The 20,336-nt window shown below is 33.8% G+C and overlaps 1 protein-coding gene across 8 annotated transcripts in view; it reads right to left on the bottom strand.

Annotated features, from left to right (window-relative positions):
* The window catches only part of LOC130828285 (uncharacterized), a 41,346-nt gene that overhangs the window by 20,819 nt on the left and 191 nt on the right, over positions 1-20,336 (bottom strand). For 5 of the 8 annotated variants that reach the window (XR_009047355.1, XR_009047357.1, XR_009047356.1 and 2 more), the window contains exons 2-16: positions 20,228-20,311; positions 18,771-18,858; positions 16,115-16,223; positions 14,885-14,983; positions 11,944-11,986; positions 7,357-7,428; positions 7,154-7,249; positions 4,493-4,732; positions 3,751-3,934; positions 2,283-2,394; positions 2,031-2,117; positions 1,813-1,951; positions 832-928; positions 681-743; positions 464-573 (exon numbers count right to left, since the gene is read on the bottom strand). Coding sequence is in view for 3 of the 8 variants with exons in the window: in XM_057694176.1 (XP_057550159.1) it covers positions 464-573; positions 681-743; positions 832-928; positions 1,813-1,951; positions 2,031-2,117; positions 2,283-2,394; positions 3,751-3,934; positions 4,493-4,732; positions 7,154-7,249; positions 7,357-7,428; positions 11,944-11,986; positions 14,885-14,983; positions 16,115-16,223; positions 18,771-18,858; positions 20,228-20,308 (1,620 nt within the window). In the remaining 5 variants the exon portion in view is untranslated. Of the gene's footprint in view, positions 1-463; positions 574-675; positions 744-831; positions 929-1,792; positions 1,952-2,030; positions 2,118-2,282; positions 2,395-3,750; positions 3,935-4,492; positions 4,733-7,153; positions 7,250-7,353; positions 7,429-11,291; positions 11,395-11,943; positions 11,987-14,884; positions 14,984-16,114; positions 16,224-18,770; positions 18,859-20,227; positions 20,312-20,336 lie in introns of those variants that run through there. The other 3 variants (XR_009047358.1, XM_057694178.1, XR_009047359.1) reach the window with 3 other exon arrangements.

The following is a 20,336-nucleotide window of genomic DNA, read 5'->3' as shown; positions in this document are numbered from 1 at the left end:
GGTGAATATAGACAACATATAGAAACATAACGGCAGAGCTACAGGCGACCAAGACGACAGAAAAAGTAGACAAATAATACGAAGGATCAAATTAATGTTCCCTGTAAACATTCTCCATACTGAAATAGGACAAAGAAGATATATGATACGAACTAAGTTGCAATACGCTGTCAAAAGAAGGAGCTAGGTTGCACAAATTCTTTATTTCACAAGTTATGTTTAATACTCAACAGAAACAAAATATGGACACTTAAGACTTAACATTGTCAAAATTGTACCAGAAATAGCCAAGGCTGACACTTAGACACACGTCATTCTGTTGCAAGTTCCCACAACCAAGCAGAACATATATATAAAGCGCACGATAAGTAATTCAGCATTAACAATACACCCAATTTTTCACAGAAAGACATGTAATTATGGAACCAGATACATCAGCTAAATATGCATATGAATCCTTTACTTGGTGAAGTTGAGCAAAGCGTTCCAAGAATACTTTTGTAAGAAAAGGAATTGAGAACTCAATTGAGGCCCTCGCAATAAGACCATAAGAACTTAGCCTTTCATCCATGTCTGTTGAAAACAAAAATCAACAGAAATTAAGTTAGACATGATGAAGAAGACAACGATACAGCATACTTAATGAAAAGTCAAATTAATAACATCATTGCACTTCATACGAAAAATAGAATCTTGAAGATAGTCGTTGCAGTCATCGTCATTGAATGCTGTTGCAGCAGCAGCTACATCAAAAATAGGTCAGAGATTAAACATTCCATCAATACAAGGGATGAAATCAGAATCAAGAGATATACCAGACAGAATACTTACTCTTTAATTCAGACTCCACAATCAATGCAAATAGAGAGGCTACCGCACTCATTCCTTCTACAGGGAGTGATGGAATCCCACTACTACTCTCTGAAGGCTGCAAAGAAAAAACAGCATCAATCAAGCAACAAAATGCATCATAGTTGCATAGCTTAAAATAATGAGTAATGCAGTAAAAGTACAAAGTTCTACAACTTCTGCTTTTTATCCAATTCTTTGATGGGACATCCCAGATAAATGCATCATATTCCTTTTCGAAAATACTCAAATAAATGCATCATTTCATTCATTAAGTCATTTGTTTAGCATGAAAATCTAGTACCACCCTTAATCCCATCCTCCCATCAAATTCTAACTTTCTTATCCAAAACTAAAGGTAGGCCATCTTAAGTCATTTTCCCCTTTCAATAATTTAGGTGCATCACGGACATGATGCACTCAAAAGTGAACGGAGTATGTTAGATGTAGTCTTCACAACAAGGAAGTAAGGACGAAAGTTTTCCATGCAACATCAGTAACATGATTTTGAAATATCCCCTGAAGAAAGAAAACATGTGAAAACATCGGTTTAAGCAAATAACAGGCCTGTAGAAGAAATTTTCTTGACCTATTATACGATTAATGTCAATAATTAGACCCACATATAAAGTAATATACACCTGGAAAAGTTCCCTAACAATTAATGGCATAAATTTGATTTTGATAACCTGAATTGCAGCGGAAAAAAATTCATCATTACACAAGAAATGTCTGATCAATTTGTTCTTGTATCCTACTTCAGAATAGAAAATCAAATTTCCAATTTCATAGTTAACATTGGGCATATACATCCATGTACTGCTGATAGTATTTGGCTCAACAACTTTACAGCAGTCTTCCTAGTTTCTCATTTTAGCAAAGGATCAGTATCTAAAGTTTGATCAAACTAGTTTCTCGTAATATCAAAAGAGAGGAAGGGCACCACTCCATAGTAAGAAATACCGCAAGAAGAGCTGTCCATGTATCTAACAAGATATCACGTGCTTCCGTGCTCCATGTCTCCTCATCAGTCTCCGTCACAATAAGATCCTTGACCACTTCACTCATCAAGCTAGATAACAGGGTTATTGTTCCAAATGGGCTGCAAAAAATATGAACATTACCACTGTGAAGATAAAACACTGTCCTACAGAACATAGTATACAAACCAAACCACCAACCATATGGATTTCAAAAGTTGATCAAATGCATATGGGGAAGTTACAGTTGCTATAGCCAATAACGCCCGGCAACCGTCAAGCAACTCACTGAAATAAATAATAATATTGTTAATATTTTATGAGATAAAACGTTTTATAAGATCCCTAATACTAAATGGTCATATAAAACTGCATTATACAATCTAATCTTTACATTAATCAAAAGAATTAATGGCACACAGGAGAGGAGGGAATATGAAAAAGCATGTTGACCTTCCACTCTTCCCACATTTGATTTCCCCTGATACTACATCTGGGGGATGAACCCAATGTATGATACCAGATAGTAACTGTACATAGTAGTGTTCTCGCGTTTGTATATTATCTGCACAATGTAATAAATGAAAGAAAAGTTAGCAATTCCTGGTAATAGAAGCTTAAACAAACAGGCAATAATGTAAATTTGGCGTAGACAGCGCTTTGGAGAACATGCTTTTGAAACAGTGAATTGAATTAATGGTTGGAGCCAAATGATCATAACTTTTGTGACTACTAATCTGCATGATGGGAATGATGTCTATGGATTTGGTTATTTTTGTATAGGCCTCCTGTTTTCTGGTTATGCACACATTTTACTGTGATTTTCCTTAATAGATTTGTTACTTAATAACAAACGTCATAACCATATTAATTTTAATAAATGTAATAGCATGGCGAATAGTATTTCTAATCAACATCATTTATTTTTCAGTAATAACGCATTACTCATGCCGTGAAAGGAGAAACATATAAGTAGGTTCACAAGTAGTAAAAATTAGAACTGGTGTCACCCTCATGATCAAACAAGAGAGGTGTCAATGTGTCATCCATATATAACAGGACAGCAAAGAGGAAAAGCATTTGCATTTAGTTCAAAGCATTACCTAGCCAAAAACCATAATCAACAGAAAAAAGATAAAACATATGCACCGTAGCCAATGAATGCTATGTAGCACTGTATTCTCACAGATAACTAAATTTCTATAGTAATAAATTTGGCCTCTTGACTTCTTGGAAGTCTTTAAAATTATGTCTTCAAAATTCAGTTTAGGAAGGCAAGATCTAAGGAGCCTAAGATCCAATATCGCTTATTAATAGACAGAAACAAGCCAACAAACACAATGGCTAAGACTTCATCTCATCAGATTAGGTTGGCAGTTGGCTGCAGAACCAAGTCCTTTAATTACTTATTAGAGCATAGACAGTTGAATTACAAAAACTGCAAAACGGACAATATATGATGCAATATATTGCAAAAACAACGAATAAACATAAACAGGTGCTTCTTGCAGTAACGGGTGAAAGAAGTGACCAGAGTATAACACAAAAATGCTACAGTTGACAGTTGAATCTTGACTACAATAGATGCTTGATTTTCAAGTTCATGACTGAGTTTTCTTCCTACTTGAAATGACTTATTTAGAGCTTAAAATAAAAAAATAAAAATAAAAATAAAAAAAACCCTCAATTTGGTTTTCCAAAATGAAAGGGCAATAAAGGTGGATTCAGGCTTTTGTCCTAATAATGATTTCCTATCTGACGACATAAATGTGTATTTTCAAATTCAGAGATCAAGAGCATCATGCTTCTAGCTTGAGAGTGTAATCGCTCAAACCAACAAGATGTACAATAGAAGCACATTGTTTCTTTTGCTGCTCGGCTACCTTAAAATATCTATATACCAAGAAACAGAAAAACCTACCCATTGGAAATATATTTCCAGTTAAGGAACAGAACTGCACAATGAGTTTCCGAGCAGCAACTGCAATTGGACAATCAATCCAGTAACCTTTGAGAGAGAACTTATGCCTCAAAGCTCGATAAAGATTCAACAGCCAGCACACATGTCCACTTGAAAGTAATAACTGCTGCCATGAAGGACCAGGCTACAAAAAGTTCAAAGTAAAACAATCACATTTATCAGCATATAGCATTCTTCTTATACAAGACACTGGCACATAAACGAATTAGAAAGGCAAAGCGTTTGTTATAAACTGTATAGAAGATGAGCAAAGACACCCAAAAAACAAAAAAAAAAAAACAAAAAAAAAAAAAAAAAAAAAATCACAAAACAAACTGCTAGAAGTATAAAGAATTCTGATCAGCAGCGGATATGCACAATCTTAGTTGAAAAATGCTTGATAGTAAGAAAGTATACAAGAAACAAAAGAATCAAATTCAGCCATTCACCAAAAAAAACACAAGCAAAATGTTTAATCTGTTAACAGAAGACATGCAAAAACTTAATGATGTATGTATCAAATAGGGACTAAGAACTCAGAAGTCAGAACTAGAAACAATATCCAAACAAAAGGCAAACTAAATCAAGGTTTCTCAACACTAGTCAACCGATAAAATGTTTCAAGAGATGTTTCAGTTATGAAAGAAAAACAGCATATCAAAATAAATGCTGAACTCCATTCAGTAAAGAGAAATAGCATTACCTGCACTGGTACACATTCCGACCTTCTAGAATAGGCAGTATCATTTCCAGCATTTGCAGCAAAGATATCAACATTTGCTTTAGCCCTGTCACCCGAGCTGTACTGGAAATCCCAATTCAAAATTTGAAGCATAAGATGCATGGCAAACGTGCAAACTTTAGCTTCAGGAATCTCCGAATCAGATTCAACTATTCTGCTCGTAACACCTACAGCAGCATCACGTGCCCAACTGTAGAAAGTCTAAACAAAAGCAATCCAATTATTAGACCAAATTATCAAAACAATTTGTATGAATACCCAAGTGTGAGAGCCCAAATTGTTCCAGAGGAATTTCTAGATGCACTGGAGTTTGAATTTTGTTAGCATTTCGGTGAAGTAAACTGCTTCAGGTTCACCTTATTAAGGAAGGGTTGAAAATCTTGGTAGTTGTTAAGGTAAAAGGTTCTCTTAAATAATATTATCTGCTACTGAAAATGTCAATGCAATACTAGTGGTCAGATTCAGTTACCTTTTTTAATACTACTAGTCAATTTCAACTATCAAACAAAATCTAATCCTTTTTGTCAGTGCCTTGTAAAACTACATAGAAGTAGATGACATTTTATGTTAGTGCAGATTAATAGGTCGTATTTATTGGAACAAAATCCCCAACCTTACTAATCTGTCTCGTTACTCATTTAGATAATTGGATCAGATCTTAGACTCTGCTTTATATGACTGCAAAGGCATACTTTCGTTCATGTCATCTTCTGAACAATTCGCCAGCCAGAATTCAAACAAACTCTATACTAAACAGTGTAAAAGAAGATTTAGAAAACCCCAATCAAGGAAAGGGGTTAAATACTCCAAAGAAGAAATAAAATTCATGTACATCACAACTGAAAAACAAGTTCAAAAGCTGATTAAATACTGTCTTCAAGCAATAATTATAATTGACACAATTCCTGTGTATCTCCCCCAATCAATTAATACTATGACAATCCCAGCTGCATTCTCAAACACCAATACTGTTAAAGTTATCTAATCCCACAAGAAATCTCATATAAAAAAATTTCTGAAAAATGTGGGGAGTTCTCTTCTACCACACTCAACAAAGTTGTCAAAGAGCATTAAACCCATCTTCTCCTTTCATCCGCCACAAAGTATATCTGGATCCAATCCTAAAGAATTGATCAGCATACCCAATACACTTCATGAAAAATAAAACAACTTCCCTCAAAGGTAAAAAGCCATCTTATGGCAAAGTAGGACATGTGAACATGACACATTAGAATGCATACTGATATCAAATGGAATAGCCAACCCTTGCTTTCTATTTTGGAGCCTATCATTTAAATTAATCCTATGGTCCTACCCAAAGAAACCCAACAGACTTTTTCTATACAAAATCTCAACTATAAATGTAAGCTCTCTAAGCTCGTATCATCGGCTGGCCTCTGGAATTGTAATTCTGACTGTCACTTTATAAAAGCTCCGAAACAATAACATTATCTAGATATGCCCAATGAGATATACGTAGAAAACATGGAAAGAAGAAAAATAGTGCTGCAGAAGTAAAGATAATTTCAAAACAGTAGGAAGAATTAACGAAATCAAGAAAACTAACCCCAGAGGAAATAGTAAATTTTATATCCAACAGTCAAACAATAAAGTTTCAAGGTCACCATGCCCAAGTCAAGTGGCCTCCATAAAGGAGGATCATGTTGACAATTTGCTATAGAGAAGCTATTTCAGAATTCAGGTGGGGGAAAAGCCTTTATCCTTTTCCCTCCTCAAAATTAAGGCATTCATGTACTATTGGCCCTTTCAAAATAGTGTGTTATGGCTAAGTATTCCCTCTCTCAAACATTTAGTTTTGACACCTTGCTTTTCTTGGAACCTATATTAGTTTAATGTTTCAATATTTGGCTTTGTCCTATCAACTATTTATTATTTCTGAGTTCTCTCCTTGAGCCCACCTCATTCCACACTTCACTCACACATTCTTCTCATTTACATCAATGTTGTCTATTTGTTTCGGGAAAAAAAAAACACTATCTCCCTATTTAATAAAACAAGAATTACAAAAATAATAGAAAGAAATAAATAAAACAACAATTGATAGTCAAACATCAACTTGTCGCACAAAACTCCATCGATCCAGTGACTAAAACTAATTTGGAATGAAGGTAGCACTTATTAAGTTCCATTTTAGTTATTCTAGTCTAATCTTATCTACTCACTAAGGTCCATATTTTTTTATGTGCATTATTTATCCCAAACATGAGAGACTATAGGAGGAATTAAGTATTTAACAGAGCATGGGTCTTGGCAAAAAAAAGGTCACATCGTATTGTATCGGCCGACTCGTAATAGTTTTTCAGATCTATCAAAACCGATAATATTCGCACTGTAATGGTATAAATTATTGCGTTTTAAGCTGGTTCAAGAGATATATCATGTTTTCGGCCAAAGGAATGACAACAGCACCACCCACATTACCGCATCACCATGACCATTATTGTATCACAACCGAAATCGCATTTTTGCACAATAACATGGGTATATTTTTGGGGATGTATGGGCGCACAGTTGCTCACACACACATGTGAATGCAGTTGCGCATGTTTTAAGCGTACAATGCAACGAAAAGGCGATATTATTTGATTTATAGATGATAACCTTCAGGTGATCTAGCTCCAATGTCATCCTGCATTGCTCATGGAACTCTCTGGGAAGACCCATGGCAGTTGATGTGGATGGGGAAAATTCAGATACCTGAAAATCAATAGCATAGCACATAATATACTCAACATTATTATTTAAAAAGGGGCCAAAATGCAGTAAAAAATATCAGAAATAAGAGGGAGGACAGCAATAATTACCAGAGATTCAAGGAAATTTATACCAATGAACTGCACATCTACACCATGACAACCGGTAACTGCCTGCTTTATCTACAGATACAAAGATGAAACACATTTATTCAGACATCTCCAAGGAACTCATTAAAAGCAAACCCAAATAAATTAAAATAGTCAATTATCATACAGCTCAAATATAACTCACAGCAAACAGCATTACCAAAGTCTTCCACGAGCCAACAATTTGACCCAAGTTAATATATGCTTCTTACTAGGTCAAGGTTTGCATGATACACAAATATATGAAGTGAAACAAACATAACACAATTTACAACATATTACATAAGATTATTCAGTAAAGGTGCAGTCAATACAATGTCAAATGTCCATCGAAAAGTTCATAGTTATTGATTTCTTAACATATACAATGGATTGTATGATGCAAATTCTATCCTTCACCAAAAACTATAATACACAAGTTCAATATAAATTTCGATGCAACTTGAAATAATTACTTATTATAGTAAATTTATAAAGGATTAAAAGATCTACTTATTTCATTTATATAATATTCGTTATCACTTCCCAAACCCGGATAAAAGAGGAGGGTTGTGGCAAGTTAATGACAAACAACATAAAAAATATCATCATGTCTAATGTCATGTGTTAAATTCAAAGTTTTGTCACAAAGTCAACCCCATAATGTTGGGATTAAGGCTTAGGCAATGTTGGTAATAAAATTAAATCTAATTCACTTTTGTACAAACATGACTATGTAAATAAATCGTTAAATTTTTTATGAGTGATGACTTGTATAGTTGATGGAAATGGGAAATAATATTGATACATATAACTAAATAAATTGTGCAAGTATCGATTCCTTCATTCCAAAATACTTACAACACTTTTCTTTTTCAACGACCTATAAGCATAAATATCTCTACTTTTGTACTTCATTTATGACCGTCACTCTAAAGGATATGACACTACTCTTAAAGAGCTCACATATTTAATAAAAGCATTACATCTTTGTAGCAAACTAGCGATAGTGGAAGCATTAACTAAATTTATAAATAGTTGTCATTAAGAAAATATTAATCGAGACGAAAATAACAAGAACTTATATAATAATGTTATTTATACATAGGAAAAGGAGTATAAGGTAAATTTTCAACATAAAAATCAAAAATTGTGACTTGTGACTTGTGAGTATCATGGAACGGAAGAAAGGTATATTAAAAAATCAAGGTCCACACCAAGCTAAGGTCGTGCTTGTATTGGGAGTAAATATTTATGAGGAAATAAAAAGTCAAACCAAAATAATAAGGCTATGGAAGTAGAAGATAAAAAAAATCCTGTTGTTTTCAAAGGTAAGATATAGTTGTTAAGTGATGGGGAAAAAGAAATAAAAAAATTAATCCCTCATTTTAAGGCTAAATATTTACCCTTGTGGGGTGGAGGGGAAATATTTCCCTCCTTCTCCCCCAAAATATTGTTAATCATCTTCATTTTCCTTCATACTTCTCATATCATTATATTCTTTATCATTCATCACCCCTTAAAATTACCTCTACTTATATTCATTTGTATAAGTTGACTTTTATTTCTCCCCTTAAATATTTACTTTCAACACAAGCATGTCCTAATAATGAATGCATTGAGCGGAAACTACTGTTGTAAGATTGAAGTGACCACTTTACAAAATGTATTAGAGTTTCCCTCTCACGCATCAAAGTAAGCATTTCAAAAAGAAAAACTCAAAGTATTAAAACTCAATATTTAATATATCAAAACTCATTGTCACCTTAATTTACTAACCCCCATAGCAAAATGCAAATAATAGGCTAAATTCGGGCAAGTTTGGGCAAACTATGTAGTGGATTAGCTACCACAGCAAAACTTAGTAACATTTGTAAATGCTTGACCCTATGTCCATAGACCACAAGAATATTTGATTAAAACGCTAAATAAAGTAAGAGCTACAAGGTCTAGTAACCTTCGCCTACAAAATAAGTTCAGTAATTCTATCCCCGAATAAAATGTAGACAGCAAAAGAAGCCAAGTGATTCTATTATGTCCTAACCACACACTGCATAACTTCAACGAAAGCACTTCCCCACTGAAACTTCTTCTACTTGGCCCTAGCATAACCCACAAAAACAAACCTGCAGCACCTCTTAAATAGTACAAGGAAAAACACATGCCTCCACACATGGGCGGTTCTTAAGGGGTGCGGGGTGCACAACCGCGCAAGGCCCCCAAACTCAAAAGGCCTCATAGAAAAAATCATACTAAAATAATATGTTAAAGAGTTAGAGGAGTTGGTGGGAGTTTTACATAATATATTAATGGTCATAGGATCAAATCTTATTAATTACATTTTTTCCTCTCCTTTTTTTTATCTATTTCCAAAGCAATCTTTTTAACTCCAAACGTCTTCTCTTACATCATTTAATTATTACTCATTCATTAAACGATAATCACTAAAAAATAATCAACATTTTATATTTCTTAATTTTTCAATCCTTTATACTTTCACACTTATTTTCCATCAACCCGTTACTATTTTTCTCTTCCGTCCTAACATTAGAGATGAAAATTTATTTTTTAACAAATTAATTTATGTTATTTTTTTAAAAGTTAATATTAATGTAGTTAGATAGTGTTGAGTTTTTATTTATTATAGTACTTAAAAATATAATTTTGTTGAGATTTTATTTTAGTTCAAGAAAATCTCTCTTTTCAGTTATGAAGAGCTCCATATTTTAAAATTTATAAAAAATAAACAAGGCCTCGGAATATTTTGCCCTAACCCTGCCTCCACATACAAGTTAAAACCTCCTCCAAATATTACATATCATAAGACAAGTGAGCAACTCTCATCGTTAGCACCCATAGAAGCACATATACATAAAATAAACATCCTTGATCTTTATCTTTGGAGCATATCATTAAAATCCTTGAAATGAACAATAAGAATAAAATGTGAGATGACCAAATCACATCTAGCATGCTTTACTGTGCTCAACCTTTCATACTTTATAACATTTCTCTAAATTTTAAGAAACATTAACAATAGGCCGGACAAAGTTAAATGAACTTAAATAGAATATTTCAAAAGCTTTATAATAACACATCGGTTTAATAGGCATTTTGGAAGGTAAGGGACGGAGAAAATAAAAAGAAGGTGGTAGGAAAGAAGGGAAATAAAATACTACAGGAAAGGAAGGTCAAAAGTATTACGATAAAGGATTTGGAAAAAGATGCAAGTTGAATGCATATTTAAAGAAGCAAGTTGGTGGCATGCTTAGCCTCAGAGATGCTGGAAGAGCTGGCCGAGTTTTACCAGCTAGAGAAGGTGGATTTAAAACCTAACAACAGGTTGAGAAAGGCGATGGACAATCCGAAATTGAATAGAATGTTAGACCGTACAGATGCAAGATGTCTACATAGAAGGGGAGGTTAAGTTCCAAGGATTTTGTAAGAGGAAATCATGAACGCTATCAAGAAATTCCCCTGTAAGTTGGCAACCTGAACTAAAAATATCCAACTTCCAAAACAAGGATGAAGAAATCAAATATTGAATCAAAATACACAATGGATCAAAGAATTGATTAAGTAGTCTATGGAGATGAAAGTTGTGGGACCAAGTGTGAAAGTCTCCAAGAGATTATTGGAGACCTAATATTTCAAAACTGAAACAATTATTAGTAAAATAATGTACTCATAATGACATAAGTTTCATCGGTGAAATCAGTCATGGGAAGAAAAGAGATCCAGGAAAAATGAAAACCCAAATTTTGTTAAATAAAATGCTTTCTATGTTTCAAAGGAAAAGTACATATTAAGTCAAAAGCTATATAAGCATAAAATAAATGCAAAAATTAAAAAAAATTAATTTTTCCATGGTAAAACAGAAACTATCTACAAAAAAATAAATATTGATAAGATAATACCTTATAGTGTAACTGATTTAATCAGACTTGTTTGCGAGAAGGAAAAAGAGAAATTTCACCATCCTTTTGCCCAAACAATATCAATGTTTCCGGCAGTAATTATCTTTACAAATATAAAAACCATATTAATTGATACTTCAACTTTAATCTAGTAATACAGATACTGTGCTTTTACTTTCTAGAAATTTCATGGAAAACAGTAGGTCGTCCACACAACTCATACATGTGACATGGCTCATGAGACCAAGATAAAAAAAATACAAAAAGATACAAAAAAAAAAAATAGAAAATAATATAGAACCAATAAAGCATGATATCTGGCTCACAAGCTTGGTACTCAAATATCACTAGTAAACGTCTTGATTCAAAGCCATTTTTAAGCACCTAAATTCACATAAATTCAACAATCTGGGACCAGATGTCTTTTGCATATATACAAGACAAAAAGATGTTGGAAAAGGCACACAAGACTAAAAATAGCTCAAAGCCATTTCTTCAAAGAAGTGGAATTCTGGACCATTACTAATACTGAGGAGTAGATACTCAGCCCGGAGAAGACATTGGAAAAGTCAAAATTCATACTGTAAATAACAAACTCTTGGCAGTAGACTACAAGGTAAAAGCTTTATCTCTGGAAAACAGAATTTTATACCTGAAAAAGAAGTTCCTCTTTCTCAGAAGCCTGAAACTCTAACCTGAACACAGAACATTTTGTCTTTAATATTGCATCAGAACAGATGATAAACTTGTAAGCTCTCAAAAGTCAAAACTACTTCAGTTGAGAGCTTATGCTCCTAGAAAACGCTCACATCTCGTAGCTAGAGAGCAAAACCTTGAATCACTTAAAAGAAAATTAGAAAATTCAATAAAGCCACCAGTTTTCATCGAATAATCTTCCATTATAAAAAAATATAAATTCCAAAATCACACACCATGACTAAAAACAAAGGTTTAAGTGTTCAACTGCTTGGTAGAGAACACTAGAAAATTTAGAGCACAAAAGCCATTTTGTATATGTAAAAGTTGAACAACCCTTCTCAAATTATATAGCAGACAGTCACACACAGCATCACCTCTTTCTCTCACGAGCTTTCTAAAAACCAAACAGTCAATAAATGCTTGCGTTATGGGAATGTATGGGTGGCAGCAAGCCACGGCTTTTATCATTAGGAAAATTGTTTTACAATAAGGGCATGCATGTATTGGATTTAAATATTGAATAGGGAAATAAAAGTCAAACTAAAGAAATTAAGGTAAGTAGAGGTGAATTTCAAAAAGGGAGATAAAAGATAGAGAATTCAATGGTACGAGGAGAATGAAGGCAAGGGAATATTATCATCCTTACTTTGGTGAAGAAAAAGGGAAATATTTCCCCTCCATCCACTAAGGAGGGGACTAATTCTTCCATTCCTCCTTCTCCATCACTTTATAGCCATTTCTTACCCTGGACATTTGACAATAATTATATTCACTTAATTTTATGCTCTAATAATCTTCTTTTCTTAGTTTGACTTTTATTTCCCTTATAAATATTTATTCCCAATACAATCATGGCCTAAGAGGAATCAAACAAGATATGACAAAAAAATATAGAAGATTGTGGAGCCATGGAGGTGTTTGAAAATAGGAAAGAGTCATATATTTCTTAAAATTATTTAAAAAGTTGAGACGCTTATAAAATCCACACAATTACATGTCAAGTGGATTCCTTTTGATAGCCTCAAATTTTTCTCTCCCGCATCAAGCAACTTTACAGTATAATGCAGTCAGTTATCAGATATAAAATGCCACTAATTAACAGCAACAACTTCTCCCGCCCCAGAAATCTTTCACCCTCGTAATGATCCCATACCTGCCTTTAACAGGCTTCCCCGGCCCTCCCTAAACACCAAAACAGTTTTTGTGCACCCCTATTGTAAAAAACCAAAACCACTCATCCACCAGGTTCTCTTACTGCCTTCAACACCATATTTGGCACATCAGAGTTGAGAAAAAGTAATAGAAATCACACATCAGTTTTAAGACTTTAATGGTTGGATTAGACCATGAGAAAAGCAGTAGTGCAGCAATTTTTCTGTGAGAGTTCAGTGTAGAAGAAATTATAGAGCACAAATTGCATCCATGAGTCATTAAGGTTCCTCGTACAGCTACTAACCAAACACAAAAAAACTATGAAACAGATTCACTTGTCTATAGAAATTATATTTACAATAAGCGGTCATGAGTATGGAGCACTTCTTTCCTTTCCTTCCTCTTTCTTGATCATTTCCTCTCCCTATTCCCTAGTCCCTAGTCATGAAGAAAATAACTTTCTTGATCATTTCCTCTCCCTAGTCCCTAGTCATGAGCAAAATAACCGCTTAAAATTTTTAATAGTCTCTTTGTTGAGAAGTGAAGAATGAAAAAGGTTGAAGCAACTAAATGCATAAAGAATGTTAATCCCACGTGAATTACATACGCAAACTCGAAAAAAAGTGTTCAACTCAGTCAAGAATCCACGTATGTTTTCACTTTCCCACATCCACTACTTCCCCATTGAACTTAGCCACACAAGTAAGAAAAACCACAAAAACAATTCATCAAGCCCCATTTTTGCTGAAGAAGACCACTAATGAGATGGTCCAATAAATTTTACATCATTAGGCACGGATACCTTCTCAATTTAGCCACCAGTTTGTTCATTGGTTTCATATTAAAGTGGACTATGATATATGATTCATTGGTTTAAAATGCACTTCTTAGTTCTTATTATATGAAGTTGAATTTAATGTATATTATGAAAGGTCAATCGGGAACAACCTCTTTGTTTTTACAAAAGTAAGGTTATGTACGTCTAACCCCTAAACCCTAGATGCAACTATGGACCTAAACCCTAGATCCAACTATGGAAGCCATTTAACAGCATTTGGGTCATGAAGTGTTGGTGCGTATGTGCATCCCCACACTATTTTTCCAATCCAACCAACAACTAGAAAGGAACATCTAAAAGTTGGTATGTCAATTGGGTTGCTACAGCTTGCACAATATGACAATTTAAAAAGTAAAAACACAATTAGGCAAGTCAAAACACATTCGGAATTTGAGAGGGAAATGAGCAAATGGAGTAACATGATAATCTAAACTCCATTTCAAATCTTATTGCTTTTGCAAACAGAAACAAGTGTGATAGAGCTTGAGGGAATGAACAATGAAGTCTTTTGTTTTTAAGGTTTTTGGCATAGATGAATTGCTTATCTGTATCTCGCAAATGCGCCAAATGAATCACACTTCGTACCACTTCCTCATTACCCAAACAAGTTCACGTTTTTACCTTTTAAGTTTTAGCACTTACTAGTCAACAAACCCATTGCTATCTGATTTAAATCAACAGACTTTAAAAAACACGCGTATCAAGAAAAGGCGGTGAAATGGATTAAAAAAGAAGTTTTGACTGGTTACTGGTTAGCACACATGAATTGAGGAGTGACACATTATTCTGCAACAATGATGAAACAGGAAGGATGCATGCACATCATGTCCAATTGTATCAGAGTGTGCGTGACAAGAAAAACTAAATTTCACACAATCGAAGATCACAAAATCTTAGAGCTTACCAGCCTCTTTTTAGTAATTGAGCAGCTACAGAAGAAACCTTTGCCTGAACATAACCCTCTGGTGAACTCGCATGTTGCATGACAAAGCACAAACAATAACTGGACGGGGAATGAATAAGCAAGTGAGCAAAGAACACTCTCTAATTTGAAGAAGATTCAATTAAAGTTAATAAGTTATGCAATTGTTCGTCATTCAGTGAACTACAATCAACAAATCCAAAAACTACATATCCGCTTGGGTCTATTGTTCCAATCAGAGAGCATGCTGATTGAATAGTCAAAACATATGTTTATGATGCAACAAAGCTGATTGATAGATTGTTTAAACTCAAGAGTTACACATCCACATTGACACAAAACGAATTGTTTAAACCAGTGTTACTCAATTAGGGATTCCCTTTGGTACGGAGACAAGTTACGATTCGTGATTTGCTGGTAGGCTGATTTCCAATTTGTTTGGGGGTATTGGTACAATTTTTTAGAATCATACTTCGTCCTACTATATTACTTGGTTCATTAAGTGTCTTTTTCGATAATTACTGCTCAAACTAGTAGAGTCCTAAAGTAAGTCATAAATTTTTAAAACCAGGGTTAAAAATTAAACATTACAGGCAGTAATACATCTTCATTCTTAGAAATAAATAGATATTATCACTTATTCGGAAACATTAGGTGTATTGGTTTTTAGATATAATATGCACAAGAATCAACTTTTTTTAATTAAAAAAAGAGCAGTAATAAGGGGCACAGAGTAGGTAAAATGGATTAACAGCCTGTCAGCCATAACATCCAGCTTCTTTACTAGCCAAGGTGGCTGGAAGAGATCAGCACCTTAAAATATATGGGTAGAATTGCCCCCAACTACATTTTTATTCCTAAAGTTTTCAAAACCTGTCGAGTCTGTCACTAACCCCAACTAATTTGAGCATTTTAAATCACGAAATAAAGAAACTTGGCTGCTTGCAAACTGCATTGGGGACACACAAATTGAGTTGGGATTCACATGCGAGAGGAATGAACAACACTGCCCTAGCTACAACATATAATTTAAGTCATCAGACAGCTCAAACATGGCAATCTTTCAAAGCTTTTAGTAATATTTACGTGGAGTCTTGTGTTTAAGGCATAATCTTTACAAAGCACAATAAAATCATTGATATTTTTAAAAAACTTTAGTAGCCTAACCAGCCAGATTCATCAAATTGCAAATTTAGAAGAAGAAAAAACCACCTGATCAAGCTTCTCTTGTCCACAGATGTGAGGATTCCCCATTCTCTAAGTGATGCGTCTCGAATAGCAGCAGCAGCCTGAAACTTTGCATTTGCCATTCGAGAATTCTCTGAAATGGAAAAATGGAAATTTTCAACAAAAAAATAAATTGAGTAACTGATAGAATGACAGCTTAAATTCATAACTTTTGCTGCATCCACACTGAAGGCTGTTTCATATTCTTTAATTTTGTTTACCAGAACAGCAATAACACATCCAAATCAAGCAAATTTGGCATAAATTTGAATAGAGAAGAGTTAGTGAATCTGCAGGAAACTGCAAGATCCAAGATGTATCTCACCATAATACGTCATTAAAAATAATTTGGGGCTTTTTGTTACAAGGTTTCTGGCATAAACTTGATAAGAGAAGAGTTTATAAGTGAGGGAGACTACCAAATCCAAAGGGGTAATATTATAAGGTTATTAGGATAGGGATTCTACCTAGGATCATGGACGGGGTAGGATCGAAATCGGTAGAATCGGATCGTAGGATCGTGTGATCCAACAAATATACATTTATGTTCTTTTAATTACTGATCATCAATTATATTTGTTCTCTTTTTAAGTTTTAAGGTGTAAGTAAAAACTTATTTGACTTCATCTATTAAGTTCTGAAAAAAAAAAACTTTAAATAATCATTTTTAAACTACGAATGAAGAAAAACTTGAATTTTATAAAGGTATTGATATAATTATTTTAAATATATGTTTACACGTAAGTGAAGTCTGTATTATATGAAAATATTTTACAATTGAAACTACCCATGTAGGATCGGATTGTAGGATCGTAGAATCGTGTTGTGATCTTACCACCTAAATTCTTGAGCTAAGTAGGATCGCACGATTCTACCACATTAAAATCTTACCTACGATCCGGATCGGTCGCCTATTTTTAGATCATAAGATTGTAGAATCGTAGAATATAATCGGGGTTCTAATAACTAACCATAGAAAATCATTAAGAATATTTAGGGGCCATTTGTTATGAGGGAATTAAGCAAAAGAGAAAAGGATTGTTTCCCTTAAATGAGTTTAGTTGACAGCTTTTGGATCTCCCTTTCTAGCACTCTCGGTTTACAACACTTTTCCAAAGTCCTCTAACATGATTTGCTCCTTCCAATAATGGTTTCACAAAACCCCATACTCCACTTCCCCACAACCTCTATTGACTGGCCTTGGCCACCATTTGACCACACCAGCACACAAACCTGACACAAAAACCCATTCCACCACCATACAACCCCAATGGGTAATTACATACCCAATCACGAATATAATCACTCTCTAGGAACCACAGTCTCTAGGAACCTCAATATAAATGCATATAGAACCCGTGAAACCATAGTGTAAAAACAAGGCCTCATCGCATCGCATCGCGTCAGTCACGTTATAAAGGTTTTTAAAAACAACAAACTGAAATTTTCCGCATTGTAAATATGTAATAAAAAAAACCATGTTTTGGGTCGTATCAATGGATATATTTTGGTTGCAATTGATATTTAGGCGTTACGATAAACGCATCACTCCCGTTACTGCATCACCGTTTCATTACCGCAATCGCAACCGTTACTGCATTTATACTCTATGCGTGAAACCTCTTTTCTTTCAGTTGCAAAAAAAAAAACTTACATTAGCACAAACTCTCTTAAAATCTGACTTATATCTACATCCCCCCCACCCACCCACCCTAATGAGTTTCCTTTACAAGGTTCTAGGACTATTATTGACCATAAAAAGTGTATCTAAGAGACCAAGACTACGTTCCATCTACAAAAATGTAAAGCAACTGGGAATTAGTGTAGGAGAGCCAAATAGAAAACACTCGTAAGTCTTATCTATATTAACAAAATATAGCATGCTACCTCATTTCTTGAAACTCTTTACCGCCAACTATATACTTACAACAAGAGTTCTAAGTCAATAGCTTCAACACCAAATGGCACGTCCCAGAAGAATACTTTAAATTCAGATTTGATTCAACAGTGTAGTATTATAATTTCCCAAGTAACGAAGTCAATGAAACACAAGATGCACTTGCCAAAAGTCAACAGACAAAGAAGTTACCCATCCAAAGTTGAAAGCATTTCTAATAGCATTTTATGAATTTGTCTAGCAGGAACATAACAAGTTGTCTTATTGAAACTATCATTTATTCTTTAGCAATGTAAGTATTGCATCAAAGATGTAACTGAAACAACCTCTTTTCAAATTGAATAGGCTGTAGTGACCAACTACTACCTGGTAATTGGTACAGCATGCTAATGATATGGCAAAGAAGGAATGAAGGATGATAAGGGAAGAAAGTTCATCGAACTCTGAGAGGAAACCATATGTGCAAATGTGCAATGGACAAGGGCCCATGGTAAAAATTAAAAAATAAATAAATAAATAAATAACCTAAAATACGGAGATAAAAATCCTTCCTATTCTAAATAAACATTTTTATATGATTAATGCAACTCGCAATTTAGCATATGTTCTTATGATGAGAATGAAACTTATGTGTTTCAATTAGGTAGCAATGCAATCTCATGATTCATGAATGCTGACTTCTTTCTATTGAGCTGTCCACAAGGAAAAAACACATAGATATAAGTCAAAAACTATTATGCTCACCAAGAATATATTTGCACGCCTGATATGGCTGAGGCGACTGACTGAGTGACAAAATACTAGTCTCCGAATCAACAGGATTTGCATGCATCTGAGAGAGGCAAGCAATCATAATCACATTTTGTAGAATCAAGCAACTAGAAGATAAGGCAATAAAAATATTCAACATATGACGCATGCAGATCCACAATCCAATCGTACAAAAGCACTTACAAAACATTAATCACATTATTGAGCGCATAATTTGCTAAAAAACTACTGTGCAAATGCAGAATTGAGAACTAGAAATTATACTATGGTCAAACGAATCATCCAGAGGAGTCCATGAAAAATCACACATGTCACTTTCACAATAATCCAAAGAAAATCATATAACACCAAGCCCGCATAAGGCCCCAAGCTTGATCTTTCAATAATGGGGCCTCATTTTTTTGTAAGTTGAATAAGCGAAAATAGTGTCACAAAAGCATATGTGTCTTAAGGGTAATGGCCTAAATTATGTGCTATACGTGTTATAATGGGTTTTACGTTTGATGCCTATTGAAGGCTTACCCAGTACTTTCAATGTGGGTTATTGTTAAATTATATTTTATTTTATTTTTTAGGCAAATTATAGTTCTAAGAAAAAAAAATTGTATATTACTCATATATAAAATCAAATGAATTGGCTTCATTGTTAGAAAAAAATAGTTTTCATCAAGAATTATTTTATTTTATGTTAATTATTACCCTTTAGAACACATATATCCCCTTCATTTTTTTATTGTCCACTTCAAAAGACTTTTGTGAGAGAGAGACTACACTTGGTATTTTTATCTGTAAGAATTGAGATTCTTTTTTGTTTACAATAAGTTTTGTTAGATTGTACTCCCATGTTTTAGAGGATCATGGGCCAGCTCAATTGGTAATTAAATCACAATTGACACTAGAGTGTCTTGGTTCGATCCTTACCTCATGCATTACACAACTTTTTCCCCTCTCCCCTCCCCAAAACCTTGTGTGCACAGTACCGTTGTAGGTACCTTTCCATGAAATTTTTTACACTTCCATGTTTTAAATCAACAACCACCAATTTTTTATAGATATACAAAGAAATATAATCATCCATTAGAAACAGAGGAAAGTATATCATTCAGTTTATCACAAAGTTGTAGTCTTTCTTATTATCACTCTATATACTAATTGTGTTTTTTTAAATTGAAATATATACCTTTCATTATGCTCGTTTTAATAGAGTATATAGTTTACTCTATAATATTGTTTTTTTTCAAATTTCACCTCCAAATCCCAATTTCTATAAAGAAAACTCCATATAAAAAAGAATTAAAAAGTGGATTTAGCATATAATATATTGAGTAATTCATCCATTAACATATTAAAAAATGAACTAATGTCAATTTCTCATGATCATCAATAACAAGGAATGAGGAATGAGAAAAGGGGAAATTGTAAGCAAAAACCTGAATCAAACTGCAAGCATGTTCAATTGTTTGCATGATGGATTGAAAACGGGCCAAATCATTAGGTTCAATTCCTTGCATTCTCTGAAATTGAAACACACAAACTTCG

Source organism: Amaranthus tricolor, chromosome 12 (assembly GCF_026212465.1).
Source record: "Amaranthus tricolor cultivar Red isolate AtriRed21 chromosome 12, ASM2621246v1, whole genome shotgun sequence".
Lineage (NCBI taxonomy): Eukaryota > Viridiplantae > Streptophyta > Magnoliopsida > Caryophyllales > Amaranthaceae > Amaranthus > Amaranthus tricolor.
The sequence above is the reverse complement of the archived record's forward strand: the minus strand, read 5'-3'. Positions and strand labels throughout refer to the sequence as shown.